The 21,113-nt window shown below is 41.4% G+C and overlaps 1 protein-coding gene across 1 annotated transcript; it reads left to right on the top strand.

The window, feature by feature from the left end:
- The first annotated feature begins 4,431 nt into the window (after positions 1-4,431).
- scn3b (sodium channel, voltage-gated, type III, beta) lies at positions 4,432-18,194 on the top strand. The gene is made up of 5 exons (XM_080772022.1): positions 4,432-4,559; positions 8,139-8,317; positions 9,908-10,136; positions 12,231-12,369; positions 18,133-18,194. The coding sequence occupies exons 1-5, from the start codon at positions 4,511-4,513 to the stop codon at positions 18,137-18,139; spliced, it is 603 nt and encodes a 200-aa protein (XP_080628148.1). The 5' UTR covers positions 4,432-4,510; the 3' UTR covers positions 18,140-18,194.
- Positions 18,195-21,113: the final 2,919 nt, after the last annotated feature.

Here is a 21,113-nt window from a genome sequence, read left to right as displayed (position 1 = left end):
GATAAAGAGGAGCAGAGACGTGCATTTCCAGTTTAAAAGGAATATATTATTTTATTTGGGCTCAGGGGCAGGATACATATAGTTGAATCACTTAAAACTGCAAGGAAGGGTCACCAGGTTAGAAATATATTCAATTAAATACTCAGAAACTAGGTTAAAATGTCAGTCAATAGCTCTGTAATATTACCCCCCCCACACACACACACAGTCACACACACACACACACACACACACACACACACACACACACAGAGAGTATAGTCCAGCCAGTAAACCATGTTGTAATCTTGAAATCCTTTCAAATCACTAGAAATTTGAAACACACAGACACACACACTAGACTGTCTTTTCAAGAGAATCTGCCATTTCTTCAGTTCTATCATTTTTATTACGCTATATAGGCCTATGACATTATATGATCAACATCGCTATGAATAATGTATTTTTTAAAAAGCTCATTCAGCAGCGTTTGAGAAAACCAGAATCGCCAGGAAGGAAGCAGTGATAATTTAGTAAACTATGATGCGTTTTTTAGATCGGTTATTTTCAGCATGAAACCAAGTGCCATTACATAATCCATTATACGACGCCGCCAGGGCCTGACAAAATAGTAGTCTCATGATATGTAGTCGACTAAAACTAGACTAGACTAAAACTCAGAAACAAAATTGAATTTTATTCAAAAGACTGACTAAAAGAAAATTAAAAATTGCTCTCAAAATGAACACTGGAATCAAGGAAGGATGGATGTATGGATGTAAGGAAGGATGGATGTAAGGGAGGAATCAGAGCAGAGCTGAGCTAAGTGGTCTGTTCTTTTTCACGCTCTGCTTCCTCCCATGGTCGCCGTGGTGACGCTGCTGCTGTGCATCACTGTTACCATGGCGACATGATCAGAAGGGGTTTATTTAGCTCTGAGATTGGAATGAACCCTCCCGGATCTCACTGTATAGTGCTGCTGCTGCTGCTGTCAGGAACAAAGGATCACACTGCCTTTTATGCTATTATTGTTATACTACCATTCATAGTAAACTATAAGAGAGGGGAGAGAGGAGAGGGGGGATATATGCTGTAAAAGAAACAATTTAAATTACATTGCAAATGTCTGTTTTCCATTAATTAACTTCTAATCAGCACAAGGACCTCGATTCCAATTGTTTTCATGTGTCGGGGGGGGGGGGGGGGGGAGCAGCATAGATGTCCACAGTCACACGTAGGGAATTAAAACGACAATAACCATAATCCACCAGGAATCCTTACAGTAAATCTTTGCAGGTTGTTATACTCCATATTTACCACCAGCCAATACAACGTCTGGTTCAGGGCCACATGGTGACCGTCGAAGGTCTGTATCTCTGAGTGAGTATACAAAAACACAGTCCCAATCTACACTGTAAAATTGTGGTTCCAAAACGTTTTTGCTCGCAACTACTGAAAAATAAATCATTGAAGTTTGTTTTTAATTCATGAGAACAAAAAATATATATTTAATAATAAAAAAACATTAATGATAATGTGTCCGTGACTCAGGGTCCCGACCGAGTTTTTGGGAACCAGTGCGTGTAGAATTCTCAGCCCATGCTGAGAGGGCCCATTTGGGCCTCCTCCTGGTGGTCCCCGAACCCCACATTGAGAAGCAGCCACTATTGTGATGTTCACTGACTGTGTGGATGGTGTCTTTAAGACATGAGGCCGGGTTCACATTAACCTATTTTTTGAAGAAGAATGAAGGCTCTATGGGCATGCACGCACGCACGCACTGACACTGAGAGACTGAGGAAATGGACCCTGCATGGAGTTACATTTTACTCTCAGAGCTTTGTCATTCCTCTAAAAAAAAGAGTAAAAGGAGTCTGTCTGTCTGTCTGTCTGTCTGTCTGTCTGTCTGACTGTCTGACTGTCTGACTGTCTGACTGACTGACTCCTTTTACTCTTTTTTTTTAGAGGAATGACAAAGCATGCCAGCTATTCTAAGGGGGAACATTTGCCAAAATAGCTGATGATCTCACAGTGTGTCGCAAGACCGGTTCTCTAAGATGAGTGGTTAATATTGCGGCCCTCATGGCTGCTTCAAGCCATCTGGGTGTGACGATATCAGTTGAGGGATATACGGTTGAAGCTACAGCGGCTGCTGGCAAGCTGCATGCAAAATAGAACACTTCATTCTAGACTTCTACTTGACACATGTACTTACTACAAGGTCACAGTCATTTTATCATCATTAGATGAGTGGGATGATGATGTATTCATGATGATGTATTCAGCTCCATTATGCAACAATAAAGAGGACCCTGGTGGACTCCTAAAGATAGCTGATGTACAAATTGTACATGCTCACACTTGTGTTGTGGATGCAACGCGTTGTCAGCTTGTAGATCGGTCCGGCATGCACAATCTATGTACAGCGCCTTGGATAAAGGTGCTATACTGTATATATTATAAATGCACCATTTTACCATTTACAATGCGACACGTTTGTACTACGAAGTATAAATCGGGGCTTACTCCGAGATATTTGTATTCTGTCTATGCAGTATGTATTCATCCTCTGTCTATGGACTATGCAGGTTCTGGGCACTTTATTGATGGACTTTTGGCTTGCAGTCGACTGTGTAATATTCAAGGTGTGAACACGAAATTGCCTTTCTCTTTTATCTATCTTTTAGGAGAAATGCAATTTCGTTGTCCGATGTTTGCAGACAGAAATGACAAATAATGTAATCTTCACTCTTGACAAGATGCCTATCTCCTTTACATACTTTTTATAAACACAATAGGAAACCGTAAAGTTCTCAAGTGCTCAAATATTCAGTATTCATTTCTTATCGAAAACCACCAGAATAGGTTTCTTCTATTGTATCTGCAATGTTGCTATATGTCTTGTTCAATTGATTATGAGTGACGGCTGCTGGAACACACAGATATTTTGACTTTGTTCTGCTATAAAGCTCCATCCCGAAGCAGGAAGGTAAAACTTTCTAAAGGGTGGAGTCATTAGTCAAGCACTTCCAAACTCCAGCACTTCAAAAAAATCATCTGCAAGGAATTTCAGTAGCTCATAAAATGTCTACGGTGGATTTTTATGAAACAAACAATTTACAGATTGAAAGAGGATAATTCAAGCTTTCCCTACAGCTGCAATGTTTGTGATTTTGACGTTGTTTAATATAATTAGAAGTGACTTTTCTGTTTGGATGAATGGGTTGTCTATGGAAAGTGTCACCTAGGTATCACCTTGCTGGCAAGATGGCAGCTGTGTGAAAATCATCAATTTGACTATGTTTAGAGTACCAGTAGGGGCAAAAGTGGCGCTGTTGTGCCAGAAACAGAGAGAGAGATAGTGTTGCACTGTTGCCTGCTAATTACAGAGAGAGAGAGAGAGAGAGAGAGAGAGAGGAGGGGAGTTGCAACACTCAGTTCACACGGGTGTGATTTTTTTAATCTTGAAAATGATATGGCTTCCTTAACAAAGTACTTTGAGGGGGAGGGGGGGTTCTATCGGTCTTAATTTGGGTTAATACAAAAATTAAATAATTATTAGTAGTAGCCTAATAATTTAGAAACATTTCCCAGGCACAAAATCTTTTCAGATGGGGGTCGGTGGTGGTCAAATACACATCACTGACATGAAAATGCCGTTTGAGAAAGAACCATGCACTGACAGCTTTATACTGTCTATACTGTATAGCCTATTCCTGTACGGGGGAGTGAGTAGTGACACACGCATGTCACGCATGCGTTCTGCGCTAAGTGGCTGGCTGGCTGCTGTGTGCAAACAAAGACAGCGGGCTGCGGATGGAAAACGTGATTACTCCTGCCTATTTGATGCTTAGCCTCTGGAACAGCCGCTCAACAATCATTAACAAATGCTTTGACATTGACACGTAAACTTTCACCGCGCGATTGCCGTGTCGTTTCTTCTGCAGAGCAGCGCGACTCCAGACCTCGCAACAAGAAACCATCATGGAGATCCACAGGTTTCTCTGATTTATTATTTTATTTTAAATTGAATCCATCTCGGCGAGTCGGGTATATATATCTGGATTATGCGAATGCTTGCGACACCGCAGCTTGTTACAAGCCCCCTTGGGCGGCTGTTTTCATATGTGCATGTTTTATTTTTTACCCTCCGATTGGAATAATGTATAGTAGGCCCACTTCGTTTTATCAGAAGTTTTGGCGTAAGTATAAAGCGATCATTCAATTCCAAACCATGCATGTTGTTGATTGATTGGTATCGTATAGATGGACACATGTATTTGGCTGCTTTGGTTTGAACGTAATCATCTATATTGACGGTAGGCTACTACGTGACTGTGGATTTGTTTGTGTTGAAATAATTCTAGCTTCTGTGGGGATATGATCGGCGTCCTGATCCCATGAGGAGAGGTGGTGCTGTCCTTGGTGCTGAAAGAATCTCCTTGGGAAGATTCTCTTCAGGGCCTCGACGATCAAGTACAGAGAAGGACTTCTTCAAGGCAAGAAGTTTGAGGGACCAGCTGTTTATAAGATGATAACTCCATTCACGCTGCACACACTGTTTGTTTTGCTTTCTGTTGGTAAGTAGAAATTGTCCCAACTTTAATTGAAAACAACGTTTATTGTATATGAACAATAATTCATTCATACTTGGTGGTCAAAAGTAACAACAACTGTTGATTGGATTGTGTTTATTCTAATTCTTTCTCTATGACAAAACAGGGGTAATAAAATGAAATAGTCTACTTATAAATATAATATGAACCCACAAATGTTGGACAAATGTGACAAATGTGCACAAACCGAATTAATGAGTTCATGGCACTCACACGAACTGGAATAATAGGCCTCTATCTAACACCCCCCCCCCCCCCCCTCTCTCTCTCTCTCTCTCTCTCTCCCCCCCTCTGTCTCTCTCTCTCCCTCTGTCTCTTTCCATCTGGCTGTTCGCTCACTGAAAGCGATGGGATGTAATTGATGCTGGCAGTATCTGCCCATGAGGCTATGATGACTTACATAAGTAGGACACAGGACTCAGCACTGGTCTGTTTGTGGGTTTTTAGATCCGTTTCAAAGTGCAGTCGTGGGGCCTATACCATAGCATCCATTACAACACACACACAACCGCAGATCGTTTGTGTCCTTACATTATTAATTATTGTGTGCATGCATTGCCCATGTGACCGTGTGCTCTGTGCACTAACTTGCGCTGTGTCGTCCTCCTGTCTTTGGCCTATACAGCAATGATGTCATATGCTCTGATGACTATATGACTATATCGGATGACTGTATATCTATGGTCCATAGCTCTGATGTGCAAGCATTATATTAGATTAGCTGTGTGACTTGTACAACTGATCTGCAAGCCAGAAATGTGTCTGTCAGCAACATATGGCTAGTAGTCGTCTATAGAAGAGGGTCTGTGTGTCTGTGTGTCTGTGTGTTTACAGAGATAATCTATAAACATATGGCTAGTAGTCGTCTATAGAAGAGGGCCTGTGTGTCTGTGTGTTTACAGAGATAATCTCGTGTCAGCCCAATATGAAGCCAGAAAGTGCAGAAACGACATTTTTAGGCGCATCATTTATTCGTCTCAAAGGTCAAATCAGCTGCCTTTCGTGGTTTTGGTTGGGCGATACACATTGAAATCATGAATCGATATACAATTTGGGCAATATCACTTCTTAGACCGCATCGATAATAACGCCTTTGTCAGTTAGATTCTTTGCATAGTGGTTACTGCACCATGGCTTTGTAGGGCCTGAGGTTAAAAGGTTGGATCACCACTTTGGTATAGAGCTGACTGACATCAGACATCACATGACAAGTGGGATCATGTGTGGATAAACAAGTGGATCCACTGTCAATATGCACATGATGCCACTCGTTTATCAATCCCTTGACATACTCCACCCTCCCTGCCGAGCAAGCTCCCACACCACTTCCCTGCTCTCTCCACTGTTTCCACAATTATATCATCCAATTATTGTTGTTGTTTTGTTTTAGTTTTTTCCCCCCCTAAATGCTTCTAATGCTTCTAGACAGAGGCCATCATCTGCCCAGCTGCAGATGATGGCCTCTGTCTAGAAGCATTAGCCAGCAGTAGATTATGCCCACTGGTTGGTTCATCATTGTGACCTCAGATTTAAGTCGTCTGACTCGGCGGGGGAAAAAGCACTCAACTGCAAAACCGCATTTATAAAAATGCAATTTGAAAGTTGGACTGTTTTTTGGGGGGGGGGTTTTACCAGGCAAAATGGTTTTCAATTTGTGTGAATGTATACCTCAACAAGGAAACTGAACGGTTTCACTAAAACATTTGGCTCTTACATGTGTAATTACTCAACCATTTAGTCAAGACTGGCTATTGGCTGCATTACGAAAGAAAGAAAGAAAGAAAGGGCTGTATTTTGCGTGTCTTAAGTACCAGGTCTTATTACCTAACTTGAGTAAAATAAAGACCTGGAGGCGTGATCAATGCTCTTTGGCCACTCAGAATAGCCAAATGGCATTGATCACGCCTCCAGGTCTTTAGTTTACTCAAGTTAGGTAATAAGACCTCAGACCTGGTACTTAAGACACGCAAAATACAGCCCAAAGGGTCTAATGAGGCCAGGCAAACAAGCTATGGATAACAAATTAGGCTACTATCTATGTGCCGTTTGTAAACAAAGGATCAATGAGTGCTAATGTGTGACTGTACAATATATGGTGTAGTTTTTTATAGATTTAATCTTTATGTTTTAAGGCTTTTATATATGGAGCTTCACACTTTTCCTTCTTCTTAACACATGACTGACTCTGAGTTGTGCAATAACTGTAAAGAGATTTCCTTAGTGCTATAACGTGACCTCAGAGGTGTTGTGACTGGTGAAGTGAGCTGTGATGGTTGGCGTAGCAGCGTCAGATGTGTGGTGAATGGTGATATACACAAGAGACTGCATGGCGCCTTAGAAAATAAGCCCCACTGGGGGAGACGAGCTGAGCATAATGTTCTGATGATGAGGAGTTTTGTTGAGGGCCCTCGCTGCCTCGGGGCATGTGCTGTTTCAGAAAGCACTACTTCTTAATACATTTGTAACCTTTTTCTTGAAGGATGTGGGACAGAAAGAGCACACGGCTTGGTGAGAGGGGTCCCTGGTTGTGAACGAGGCTGTTATAAATATCACAGATGCTTAGCAGATCCTGGCCAATCATTTTACTACCCTATTTAGCACCTTCCTATCATCAGCTGAGCAGCATCCATGCCACACTTGTGATAGAGCAGTGATTCCCTGCAACCTGTGGGCCGGATTGGCATTGCAACATGGCCCCAAGAATAATTTGGCAAAACACTAGATTTTAATGATAATATAAACTTTAATGTTGCATAAAAATTGCATGTTTAAATAAAATCACATGGCATTTTCTTTTTAATGCCATGTGGTAGTGATACCATCATACCAATATATAATAACTTAAAATATAGGCTACTGCTTTGGTTCCATTCGGTTGTTAAGCTGTGACGTATTTGCCCCCGTCGATTGAATGATTGAATTAAACCGAATGTTAGAAGACTGCACTCTCTTACCAGAGCTCTGTAGAAGTCACACACCCTTGCCTTTTGACACTTAAACTTTATTGAGTTGTCACAGAAATAAGCAATCGCTGATGGGCTTCCTCCATTTAAGACAAGAAGGATTGGTGATGCTTCCCAGGAATTTGGAATTATTTAGAAGTAATTAATCTTGACAGCCCGGCCATGATGATTGGCTTAAGGGCCTGAGCTCAATTTTGTTTTTGTGGAAGACCACTAGTCCACTACTATCGCTTTGGTTTTGGAGATAAACACACAACTCAACTAGTGAGGAGACATCTGCTCTGTAAAATATAATGTCTATGTATTTGCCAGATAATCACTGTTTACTTATTTATATCCATAAGCATACATTTTCCCTTAATTAAATAACTGCACTATCATGTTCACAGACACACATATTTAATTTCTTTGCTAAATAGTTACTAATATGTTTGTCTCCTATTCATTGTGTGTGTGTGTGTGTGTGTGTGTGTGTGTGTGTGTGTGTGTGTGTGTGTGTGTGTGTGTGTGTGTGTGTGTGTGTGTGTGTGTGTGTGTGTGTGTGTGTGTGTGTGACCTCCCCATTGTGTTTGTGTGTCAGCGGTTCATGTGAGCCGGCCAGTGTGTGTGGAGGTGCTCTCGAACACAGAGGCGGTGGTGGGGAAGCCCATGAAGCTGACATGCATCTTCTGTATGAAGAGAGAAGAGGTGGTTTCAAAGACACGCGTGGACTGGTTCTTCCTGCCCAGAGTCCATGAAAACACCACCACCAGAACACCGGTGGGTAGAACTGTATTTATTTATTGTCTCCACCAGGCCGAAGGCATGGGGAGAGAGTATGTTTTGCAATCTGTCCGTGTGTGAGTCTGTGTGCGTGCGTACGTGCGTGCGTGTATGCGTCCATCTGTTACCATGCTAATCTCCGGCACCATTAACCCGGTCGGTGCCAAATTTTACACACACACAATTTTCCAGAACGGCCTGTTATAGCGCCACCAGGAGGCCGACTTTTATATTTCTCCTCCAGATTCTGTCCAAATAACCCGCAAATCTCTATAGTCATGTGTTCTTTCTTTCTCATGCCATGCAGACACGTTTTTCAAGTTCGCTATCAACCTAGCGTCCCTATTTTGGGCATAACATAATAGAAATAGGAAGAAAAAATATGTCAAACCATGGCGTGTAGTGAGCATGTAGATCAGCTATAGTTGTGCAACGCATTTGTACGACAAAGTATTAAATAGGGCTTGTTTGTTGTATCCTCCATGGAGGTGGAATATCACCTCATTGTTGTGGATTTCTCCTTGTGACCTACAGTTTGTAGCCCATTGTTTTTGTGATATAAAACTGAAATGACCTCATATAGCTAATACTGTAGTAATAGTACATTATACCACTCCAATCAACCAATCAGATTGATTGATTGGAGTGGAGTTGGTAGATTTGAACTACAAAAAGTAAGCAGGGGCTCCCAACTCACTTTACGATGCTCCAAACTTTATTTTTACAGGCAGGCAGAAAATACGACGTTTCGACCTCGGCCTGCCTGTCGTTAAATAAGGTTTGGAGCATCTTAAAGTGAGTTGCGAGCTCCTGCTTTCTTTTGATTGTTTACTGTGTCTACAGTTTGGGCTCAGCACCAATGGAGGATGTGCGTTACTTCTCTTACCCTGAAAGATTTGAACTACCCTTTTAGAATATAAATTCTAAAGTGGCGGTATTTCTACTAAATGTGTGCTTATACAGTATCTGTACCTTGTTTACAGTATATGTTATTTTAGGTCTGTTTTAACACAAGAGGCAGAGTTTTGTTGTATTTGTGCGCTGTTGTATCTTTATGGCTTATTGTTTGTCTGTCTGTATGTTACATGGCAGGTAACAATTTAACAATGTAACAATTTGTTAAATTATAACATTAACACAATAACATTGTTACACTGTGTGTTTGAGAAAATCTGCTTTCTCATCTCTACTGTATGTCGTTTTCATGAATATGTTCTGTCCCTCCCGAATAAATGCTGTCGGAAAGAAATGCTGTCAGGAAATATAAATATAAGTTTTCTTCATCAAATGAAGAAAACCATATATTTTTAAAACAAAGCCATACTGCCTCATCAAATTTGGTGTTGTGACTTTATATGTTGTCAATTACTTGCATGAGATGGAGAGAGCTGGTGGAGTTAGCTGCTTTAGCAGACAGTTTGAGGGTCCAATGGAGTTATGAAGTTTTTATACAAAGCGCTTTTTGCTACTTTTTATTGGTGTTCAATAGCAGTGATTTAATAGCAGTGATTCAAGTAAAATACCTGAGTTAAGTGGTTTCCTCCCGACAGCAACGATATAAAGCAAAGTCCTCCTTGGATCCCACAGATCCTCCAGTATGTGAATGGACTCCCCAGAGAAGTGAAGGGTCCGTGGGAGGGCCGCCTGCTGTGGGCCGGGAGCATGGACCTCCAGGATCTCTCCGTCCACATCCTGAACGTCACCTGGGACGACAGCGGCGTTTATCAGTGCCAGGTGTTTCGGCAGTTTGAGTTTGACTTCTTCTCTCCGTCCATCAACAAGACCCGAACGATCGATTTGAGTGTGATTGAAATTGGTAAGGGCAGTAGCCTGTCACTCCGTGTCACTCACCACCATTATCCCTGCATGCTCTTTCTGCAGCCCGCTGCTGTCTCCCCACCTGCTTGGCAACACTATAAGCTCTGTCTATAGTATCGCATCCTTCACTATACAGTAGCTGACAGTGATAATCACATTTTGTACTTCGCGATTTAGACGGAATCGGGTCTTGGTAAAAGTACAAAAGTATTAGGACCAAAATGATTGAACTTTAAGGCAATTAATGAAAACATAAACAAAGTATGGTAGTTACTATGGCTAATAGTTTTTTCTACACAGAGAACCTTGATATTACAGACTGCTTCTTCCACTATAAGCCTACCTAAAAAAAAGTATCTTATTTTCATGTTGACTGAAACAGTGACACACAGCTAAATACATTATGCTGATTGCAGTGCTACAAATGTGTCTGTATTGTGGTATGTTGTTGTCCTCCTTGTTGATGCTGACAACTCGCAACGTGTTGCATTGTGACATGCATGTAGATTGGCTATTTCCAAATAGCTGAATTAGAGAATACGATTTAAGTGGTCAAACTAACCAGACAACATTTAGAATCATGGTGGATCTTCGTCATATCATTTGACCCGATGAAGATCCAGAGAAACTGATCCCCACCATGGATCAAAGTTTGTTTAAATAAAGAAATAGCCCAAACCACACCAAAGGGTCGGGTTGGGACAAAACTGTTTTTAAGGTAAAGTAAACCACACCAATGCAACTCATTGAGTTGCATTGGTGTGGTGACGGTCTACCTTAAAAACTTTTGTCCCAACCCGACCCTTTGGTGTGGTTTGGGCTTTAACCACAGCTCGGTGTGTGAGTTATATCATTATACATCATTATTCAAATTAATTGTGACACTTTTAGCTAGTTTTAGCAAAACATATATCCGTTCTTCTTAGTCCCTCTCTCCCCAAATGTCCCCTTTGTTACGACTCTTGTGTTGAAGAAATAATTGTGTTGTGTTGTGTTGTGTGTTGTATTTTGTCTGTTTTTTTATCAAGAGCTCTTCTATTGTCAGTGAAGTGGTCAATTCAAACCAGCTACTTTGCTATCTTTTATAAGGGGTAATGTATACTGCTTTCTGAATGCCTGGCTTGCATGTTTTTTTTTTCCTTGGTCGAATATGCAGTCAAACATAAAGTATTTGGAACTAGCATTTCACCCCACCATGTCTTATAACTTTGCAGTGTCTCCATATGCTTGCCTACTCAATATCTGCCTCTGACAGTGAACATACAGTAGGCCCTGTTCACTGTCAGAGGCATATAGAGATAGGCTTTGTTTTGACCTAAAAGGAAATAATTGCAAAGTGGCCATTATTACCTTTCAAAGTATGCAGCAGTTTATTATTTTATACCATAAGTTGTTTTTTGCATCTCATTCCATTATTCATGTCAAATTTCAAACTTTTCAAATTTGAAAAGTTTGAGAACGACTACTGTATGTATGCCACTCGGTAGCAGGGTAGCCTGGCTAATAAGCCAGACTAATATCACACATCCGCCGGCAGGCAATTGTCTTTGCCAACGGCTGATTCGGTCTGGCTTATTAGCCAGGCTAGTAGCACGGGGCTTTGAACCGTTCCTCTCCAAATCCCTCTGCAAGTGCCTGCAGTCGGTCAGGCTCTAGTACTGGGCTGTGAGCAACACAGCTCAACTGTCATTTCTCAACTCTAAACGGGATATGCCAATGCCTTGCTTCATCATCATGGTGTTGTAGGACTGCTTAGCTTGCAGTTCTACAGTCTTATCTTGTCCATCTGGTCATTTTAAAAGTAGCTCTCAAGTTGAAAAAGTGTGGGCACCCCTGGTCTAAGAGAATATTGTTGAAACGTTACCTCCTCGATTGCGGCTGACATTATATTTCTGGCCAACAGAAGCAATCTTACATCGACAGACTTTCTGTCCAAATGCCTGCGACGGTTAGCTTACCACACACACTTTAAAGTTCTGCATGCGGGGGCCTCTACTGCTATATTAAACTGTGTCCATGTGTTCTGTGTGTGTGTGTCTGTGCATGCGTGTGCGTGCGCGCGTGTGTGTGTCCGTGTGTGTCTTTTCCACAGCCAGTAACAACACCACGGCGGTTTACTCAGAGATTATGATGTACGTGTTGCTGGTTTTCCTGACTTTCTGGCTGCTGCTAGAGATGGTCTACTGCTATCGCAAGATCTCCAAGTCGGATGAGCAGACACAGGAGACGGCGTGAGTGCACACGCAAGCACACACACACAAACATGCACACACACACACACACACACACACACACACACACTGACAGGCAAATGTGTCGAGGGTGAGGGCGGTTGCTGTTAAGAATAAGAATGCACCAGCTGATGGAGAGGGTGATATTATTGAGTCTGAGCTGCCTCCCTTCGCAGTACTTCAGCTCTAATCTGCTTTTTCACGGAAGCCCAGGTTTGAATCATTCTGAGCACTTGCTGACTTCTCCTTTCCAAAACAGCTTTTTCCCAGCCCGGCAGGATTTGCGGCTCTGTCAGAAACTGACTTTCCGCATTACCATCATCCCTGGGCTGAAAAAGATTCAATTGCACCTGTATTGTCAACTCCCAGTGGCTTGCGGTGGTGCTGACTGGGCCCACTCACACCTGATGGCTCCTTCCAAACAGGCAATTTATGGCCAAACCATACAATCCTGGATGACACACATAATGCTCAATTTATGCTCCGTCGCACAACGGGGTCGCGTGCCGAAAATAGACAATCTCCGAGCTCACAACGTGTTTCAGGGCGGGTTGCGATATGATCTGAGAAATACGTACATCACCGTACGACGGTGATGTACGTATTTCTCAGGCTTAACGTATTGAACCAATTATAGGTTTCCCCTGACGTAGAGGTGCGATTACATGCCTTAATTATTCTGAGTGCAGTACGTGTTATGATGATTAATGAGCAACATACTGCACTACGTTATAGCAGCATGGATCATATTAGTCAATGGGCTCCAGGATGTAATGCGTACACGTACAGCTTGCCTGCAGCAGACTAATTATCGATAATTATGTTTTGCCTGTTTAAAATTAACACTGACCGGCTATTGTCGTACTCGTACCAAATTCCATGACAGGAAAAGGCAGCATTATAGTTTTCACTGCCACCCTACCACTCAGGTTTCTTTTTTCGTATATTTTTTTTAACACAGAGAGAGAAAGAGATAGAGAAAGGGGGAGAGAGAAGCAGAGAGATGTTGCTCATTAAAGTGGTCCAACCGTCTAACACACACAGCAGCTCAAAATATAATACAAAACCAATAGAATTGCAATAAAATTCAAAACCTGCCATATCGCAACAACAATCCCCCAACAAGCTTGAAGCTCGTTGGGGGATTGTTGTTGCAATATTGTTGTTGCAGCTGCAGAGTCGGACTGAGTTTGACTACCCAACAAACAGCACTATGGTTTAGGTCTTTTATAACAGTGCATCAATAAAAACGTGAACGTGCGTTTGTCGCCTACGCACCTGCTCTGAAACCGACTGGGTGTGCCAAATAGTCTTTTTCACTAGAACAGTGTTTCTCAAACCTTTTCATGTCAATAACCCACATTTGAAAATATATAGAGCCAGGGACCCCCCAAGGAGAGAAGATTTGTGTTAATGCAAATTTCTATTTTTGAATAGCCAAAGTGTAAGAGCCATTTTGAGCGATTAATCTATCTATTTGATTTCACTGCAGGGCTTGTCTATCAAGGCCTAGGGGTTGCTGTGGTTACAGGGCGGGTATTTAATACTGTCCCTAATCACGTGCAGGTGTTGCTGACCGAGGCAAATCTTGCATTTATATTCCAATGGGTAATTGAGGGTCGCGCTCTACCGCAACGGCCAATCAGCTGTCCATTAATAGTTCTCAGGTCTTGTTTTTGTCCTCTTTTTTTTCTCATTGTATGGATTTTGGCCAGGCCAGAAATGGATTTGGACAGGTGGACGCCTGCCCTCGCCTTATTGTAGATATGCCTCTGGGGCGGGGGGGGGGGTTAAGACTTTGGCAGCTAATAAATATACTTTATCAACTCTACCCACTTTGGACAACAGTTTCTGCAGCACATGCCTTAATATCAATCCTGGCTGTCGGCAACCAGTAACGCCTAATATTAGGGAGTTGGGCGCTTTACAAAGTATGAAATAACAGTCGTTACAATTATTGTGATGCTATATTAACTAATTTAGCTGGGGACCACCTGGTACACCCCCCTCCCAAGGACCCCTGGGCGTCCCCACCAGGACCCCACTTTGAAAACCAATGTTTTAGAAAACATGTTTCTTTTAGCTTGATAATCTCGTTAATGCAAATGATACGTATGCATCATTGCATTGAAAGATATTTAGTTTTTTCTTTGTTTCAATTAATATAATGGTCATGGGTAATGTACCGAGACGATATATAGTGGCGTGAGGTCAGGCGGTGTCTCTCAGCCACTCAGACTGCACAGCCAATAAGTAGCTGTAATATTGCATGTTGCATCAATATAAAGACACATGGTGACAGGACACATTAAGTCAGCCAGTGTTTATAAGGCAGCAGGGCCCATCAGTGCCATGCAGAGTTAATGGGCTGTTGCCATCCGACTGATGGTATTGACCTGTGAAACAGCACCCCCCCCCCCCCCACCCCTAACTGAAATCACTACTCACTATGGATGGCTGCTGGAAGGAAAGCCCAGCTGCCATGGCTTAACCACTGATTATAAGGGATTATAGGTCAATGTCTGACTATGGAAAGAAAGAAAGAAAGAAAGGCACAAATCCAGCATTGGCAGTCTATAAACTCATAATCAAATCACGACACTGTGATCATGTAGGTCATTCAATTGTAACTTTAGAAATGTGCAGATACCCTGAGGACCCCCTCTAAAACGAGATGATACATATCAAGGGGCTATCCTCTAAAGGAAATACAATTTCAATATATACATTTATACTGAATGTTGGTTTGTTTACTGTTGAGAAAACACTGTTGCACATTGGGGACACCCCCAAATAGTTCTAATCTGTATTTAGTAAGGTTAATTGTATTTCATTAACTGTTCCACTTAATTAAGGATGAGATTTAATTATATTTTTCTTTTGTAAATGCAAAGCATCGGGGAAGAATTTAAGGTGCACTTACTGAAAGTGTTGTGGTTTAATAGATATAAATGCTGCCCATTAAATTGGAATGGAAAAAATCCGATCCAATTAAGAGGTTGGATGCGCGCTATTTCCATGGCCTTGGACGGCTGAATTAGATTAATTAGAGTAAGGAATTCTCTATCATTCTGCACAACTTGCTACTGTGAGACAATTAAGTCGCCATGATTCATAGCATTATCCTGCAGCAGTAAGCAGTACATGTAATTGAATGTATTCATTCAGAGTTTACCATTCTGCATGGTGGTGACAGCTCTCAAAGTGGTCCAGCTCCCAGCAAAATGTACAATATACAGTAGTATAACCACATTAACAGCTATTTTATACTTTGGCTATTCAAGAATAGTCGACCTGCAGATTCCTGTGAGCTTCCCGAATATATATTTTACACAAATATTTTCAGATGGGGAGTCCACGGCCAAATACATGTGGGGTCCTTGACATGAAAATGATTGAGAACCACTTGCATAATAGGATGTGCCTTTCAGACCGATCTGTCTCCTTGTGATTAAGTATAACAGTAATATGATGCATGGTACCCGGCATAGAGCTCCAGTCCAGACCCCAAAAATAGGACCCGCACGGTATTGAAAATAGCCGACCTGCGATCTACAAGCTCACAGCGCGTCACATCGGCTATCTTCACTAATTGTATTTTTTTTAATTTTCCAATTCATGAAATGACTTTGATTGTTAATTGTATTTATTTATGGATCTTTTTTTTAAAGTCTGAATTCGTTTTTAATTTCCTGTTTTTGTGGAAACCAAAGAAAATAAAGGGATATTTAGTCGCGACACATAAAAATGGGCCACATACAGTATACTGTATGTTTGGGTCCACAGCCCACATATACTGTATGTTTGGGTCCGCAGCCCACATTGTATGTTTGCAACCCAGTGTTTGGGGAAACACTGGCACAAAGTTCCTTGCAGACTGCTGCGTTTTTCGCCTTTGGGCCTTTAGGATGTGTTTTTCTGCCGATGTGTCTGCAGGAAAGACTACGTAGCTCTCCCCTCGGAGACCCCCAGAGACCCCCGTCCCGTCGCGCTCCACGTCGTCTCTGCTCCCGTCACTGTGACGGTGACGGTAACCCCGCACGGTATTTTACAACGTGACTCAGTCTCTCAATCTGAAACAGACTGAACAAATAAATCACTCCACTCGCCGTAAACTCATAGCTTTGTGCCTATAATTATTCTCTTAACCACTTTACACCTGCGGTATAGTAGGGCGTTCATTTACGGAAAAACACAAAAGTTTACAATATGGAGATCACATCTTTATGCCCGACGATATAGGACTGAAGTGGTTAAGTGTGCGGCACTGTATTGAGTCTCGTTGCTTCAAACACCCTCATTGTCATCCCCGCCGTCATGAGCACACTCACTGTATATCATTCACCAGTCGTCTAGTTCTTGCTCACTCGTCGCCTATACCGCAGTCTTCCTCACGCGATAGAATACGTACTGTGTGCTGCAGACACAACATGCTGTATTACTGTAGCCATTCTACAGTATGAATGTAAACAGTGTTGCACCACAGTTTGTTTGTAAGAAAGGCCTTCTCCCTGCTTTTATACAAGCTGATCTGATGATGACGAAGGCTGTTAAGTGGCCTGAAATGCATGTTCCACTGATGGAGAATACTTGAGATTAACAGAATAAAGGTCCGTACAATACTGGGCCTGTGGCGAATAATAACCAATACCAAAATGCATCCCGGATATTGAACATCAAACTGCTAATTCGGTGACGCTTCATTCATACCATGTTGATGCTTTTATGTGCATAACTTGATCGGCATGCGGCCGACGTGTTCTGTATCTATGTACTCATGACGCAAACCAGTTTAAATGCATGCAAATCAATCGCACAAATTGAACAATTCCTTTGTGCAAAGGACATTGAAGTTGCATTCATAACGCAACACACTCTTGATCTAGGAATTTTTGCACACGCATTAATGACTAACAGAGCTTTTCATTATAGAATAAAACGGCCCGGATAGAGTGCCTACCATTTAGTACCATTATTTGGCTCCAGCCGGAACCCCTTTTGTGTTTTACCTCTTCAGGACGGGAACCTCTTTTGGGGTTCTTGTTGCTATGTACAGTACATTAGCAGCATCACGTTTTTGTAATTTTTGAATTAATATTTGAACATTTTCAGAAAGCTTTAGAAGGTGTTTTGAGAATCGGGCTAGTCCTAAAACGGTTAAGTAAAAGTATCAATACTGCAATGTAGAAATACTCTGTTACAAGTTAAAGTCCGGTATTCAAAATGTACTTGGGTAAAAGTACTTGCATCAAAATGTACTTAAAGTAGCAAAAGTAGAAAGTACCCACTATGCAGATTGTCCCATTTCAAATTTTCAAATATATCAAAATCTACAAGCTCACAATACGTCACATCACGACGCATTGTGAACTTATAGATTGGGGGGCTGAAGAGTTTAATGTATGTTTTGTAATAATAATCAAAGTAACGAGCAACTAAAGTTTTCAAATAAATGTCGTGGAGTAAAAGTACAATATTTGCCTCTGAGATTAGTGGAGTAGAAGTAAAAGTATTGGACATTGTAAATACTCAAGTAAAGTACAAATACTTCAAAACTGTACTTAAGTATAGTACTTAAGTAAAATTACTTACTTACTTTACAGTACACCACTGCCCTTTGTCTGCAAGTCCATCTCTCTCACCATGCCATCGCCTGTCTTCTTCCACTGTCACCATTGAATAAAGCTAGGAATAAAATAATATATAACTAAATTACAACAACAAAAAGTGTAAAAAAAAAAGTCAAACTGTCTTGTGTTCTAGGTACTGATCTGAGAGAAACAGAGTTGCTGGTTCTGCATCCGTACGCGCAGCTGGAAGAGGCGGAACTCTACACTTGAAGCCTACGTGCATACTTTGTCATACCACGACGCGAAATACGCTGCTGTTGTTTATTTTTACCTGAAGAGAAATGGGTTCTTTTGGACGACGAGTGACGTCGGTGGCATGGCGAAGTGTGAACGGGGCCTTAGTGGAGGTGTCGGCACAAGCAGCAGGGGATCCTTCCCTGTCCCTTGTGTATTTGTTGGTCATGTGATGTGGCGAGCTATGATAGCTAAACATGTTTCCACTAGTAAGCTCATTGCTTTTCTCTCCTGTCCATTCATCTACAGTACGTGTAGTGGTTGTTAATATTGGGGTCCAGGGACCCTTCAGGGGGTTCCAAATGGGCCCTCACAGGTCTGTAACTCTGAAGCGTGTACAAATGAGTGTTCTATTTGTACGCTCGCTCAGAGTTATGGTGGTCCTTGAAAAAGATTAAAAAAGAAATTCCCTCCTAGATCAGGCAGTGCAAATCAGGCGTTGTCGCTTTTGGAGACGAGGTTGAGACGAATGTCGGTGTGAAGTATATTTATCCACTGAGCACTGCTATAGCTATAAAGAAGAAAGCGAGAGCAAGCACTTGAATAATTCCATGTAATGGTGTAACGGGTGCACGGTTCAGGAAGACATACACTGTGATAATAAATAGATTCTTGTTTTATTTAGCAGACATCAAACAGATAGATGGATGTTTGGGCCGTGTGGCCTTCTTGATTTAGAGTTGAAGAAGGCCACACGGCCCAAACGTCCATCTATCTGTTTGTTGCCCCAAAACAAGAATCCTAAAAGGACACAACGTGAGTGCTGGTATTTATTCTCACAGTGCACTGCTATAGCTACTCTTCGTTTTGATCTGTACAGTAACGCCTCACAAATAATTCACTTAGATAATTCATCTAATTGTAAGAGCACTTCACCCGTTCAACTTTATCTTCATATCATTGGGCCTCACTAATTCTTATTATGAGAATGAGCACATTTTCCTTCTAATCACTGTCTCATTGGAGGGCTGTGGTACAGTTCAGAAACCATGCCTACCAATGACATCATCAATGGGGATTCCAAGCTAACGACAGCCTTTTCTCTTCCTAGAAAGTTAGCAAGCTTGCATTAATAATATATGAACTGTGTCTCCTCTCAGACACAGTATAATGGTACCATATTATAATGAGCATTAGTGAGGAACAATTATATGAAGGTTATGTTGAAGTTGAATGAAGTGCTCTTTTAAAGGGTTAGTTCAGATTTTTGGACTTAAAGTTGTAGGAATTCACTTGCCATTCATCTAGTGGTTACAAAGGTATTAATTGATTGCCTGAGTACCGTGGTGGGAGTTCTGGTCTGGTTTTGGTGAATATTAAATAGTTCCGGTCATTTGGTGGAGGTCTAAAAAAGAAATGAATGAACAAAACTAGCATCATTTGTATTGTTGACCTATTTCTACCATATATATCAAAATTGGTCAACAATAAAAAATGACGATAGTTTTGTGTATTCATTTATTTAATTTATATATTTAAATGACCGGGACTACTTCATATTCACCAAAACCAGACCAGAGTATTTTCTACAGCTTTAAGTCCAAAAATCTGAACTAACCCTTTAATGGACTGCACAGACCTGCAGTAGTATATCAGAGTTCAGGAGAGAAAGAATTTGGTCTCTCTTGCTTTCAAGGTCGTTGAGATTATACTATATATCCTGCTGTTTACTGCCGCATCGCTGTCTGCTAAATGTGACTTGAGCTTTATTCTCTTTTTTTGATAGACGACGCACATATTGTGGGTCAAAACGTTTTATTTGTACTTGACTGATATCTCGATAACCTGTTTTTACAGATTAAATGGATCATTTTTTATACAGTATGGATGTATTTTTCTTCTTGGTACATGTGCCCCTGCAGCCATAATATTAAATCTAAGGTAAGACATGATACTACGAGATATGTTAAATATACAGTAAATACATCATACTATAAGACACCTTTTCAGTTGAACTGAAGTCATCTTGTGACTTTTGCCTTTCCTGCGCTTTATTATAGACTTTGACATGTATCGTTGATAAGCACTGTCAGAAACTGTACATTCAATAGTCTTATGTAAACCACTGCTTCTCAATGTCCGGTCGGGGGTCTCAAAGTGGGTGCACCCTAGGGTGCCTTGATGCCAGTCCAGGGGTGCCTCAGAATACCTTAATTAATACTATTTGTAATTCATCAATGTCACTTCAGTTTAACTACTTTAGACCCTCTAAAACGGACCTGAGTTAAACTGTACTTGGTGCGTTCTTTTTCAGCCTGTAATACATAAATCTCTTCACCAAAAATAGCACATCTACAAGCTCACAACGCTGTTGTTTTGGGTTTTTTTTTTTGGTGAATGCTATTTTTGGTGAATGTTGGAATTCTGGGGTTTGAGTGGTTAAAAGCAAAGTATGAAAGTTATTTTCAGTCTGGAAACAGTTTTCCTTATGACATACTTTATCTTTGGGGGAAAGATTTACATTTTCATGACCTATTGACCCCAACAGGGAAATTCACCTGCTAAAGGCAACACAGCAGAATAAGATTTTAGATGTCAGGGTAAGACAGAGGCCAGGGTAGTCAATAATTGACACTATACACCCTGAACCTTGTATAGTGCAGGACAAAGACAAAAAATTAGAACAGGAAACATCAGAGAGAATAATACTTGGGCACTTCAAACATGACTCTGAGGAAGACGCAAGTCGAAACTTCAGCCACCCCTGCTAAATAATGAACACGTGCAGAGTGCAGACCAGTCGACTGCTCCTGTATCTTAGTCTCTCCTGAAGTGCCCAAAAGTATTATTCCCTCTGATTCCAGTTATCCCTGTTGAGCACAGACAAGCCCTCTATCTACCTTCAACTGGCCGAAGCGCGTTGGACTTCTCTTATTATGC

The sequence above is a fragment of the Protomyctophum bolini genome (genome assembly GCF_963924005.1).
Source record: "Protomyctophum bolini genome assembly, chromosome: 9".
Taxonomy (NCBI): domain Eukaryota; kingdom Metazoa; phylum Chordata; class Actinopteri; order Myctophiformes; family Myctophidae; genus Protomyctophum; species Protomyctophum bolini.
Note: the sequence above shows the minus strand (reverse complement) of the source record. Positions and strands in the feature narration are given on the sequence as shown.

Coding starts and splice junctions, on each gene's coding strand:
- scn3b (XM_080772022.1), top strand. CDS start 4,511: ATGATAACTCCATTCACGCTGCACACACTGTTTGTTTTGCTTTCTGTT. Junction 8,318..9,907: donor ACACCACCACCAGAACACCG/GTGGGTAGAACT, acceptor TGGATCCCACAG/ATCCTCCAGTATGTGAATGG. Junction 10,137..12,230: donor TTTGAGTGTGATTGAAATTG/GTAAGGGCAGTA, acceptor TCTTTTCCACAG/CCAGTAACAACACCACGGCG.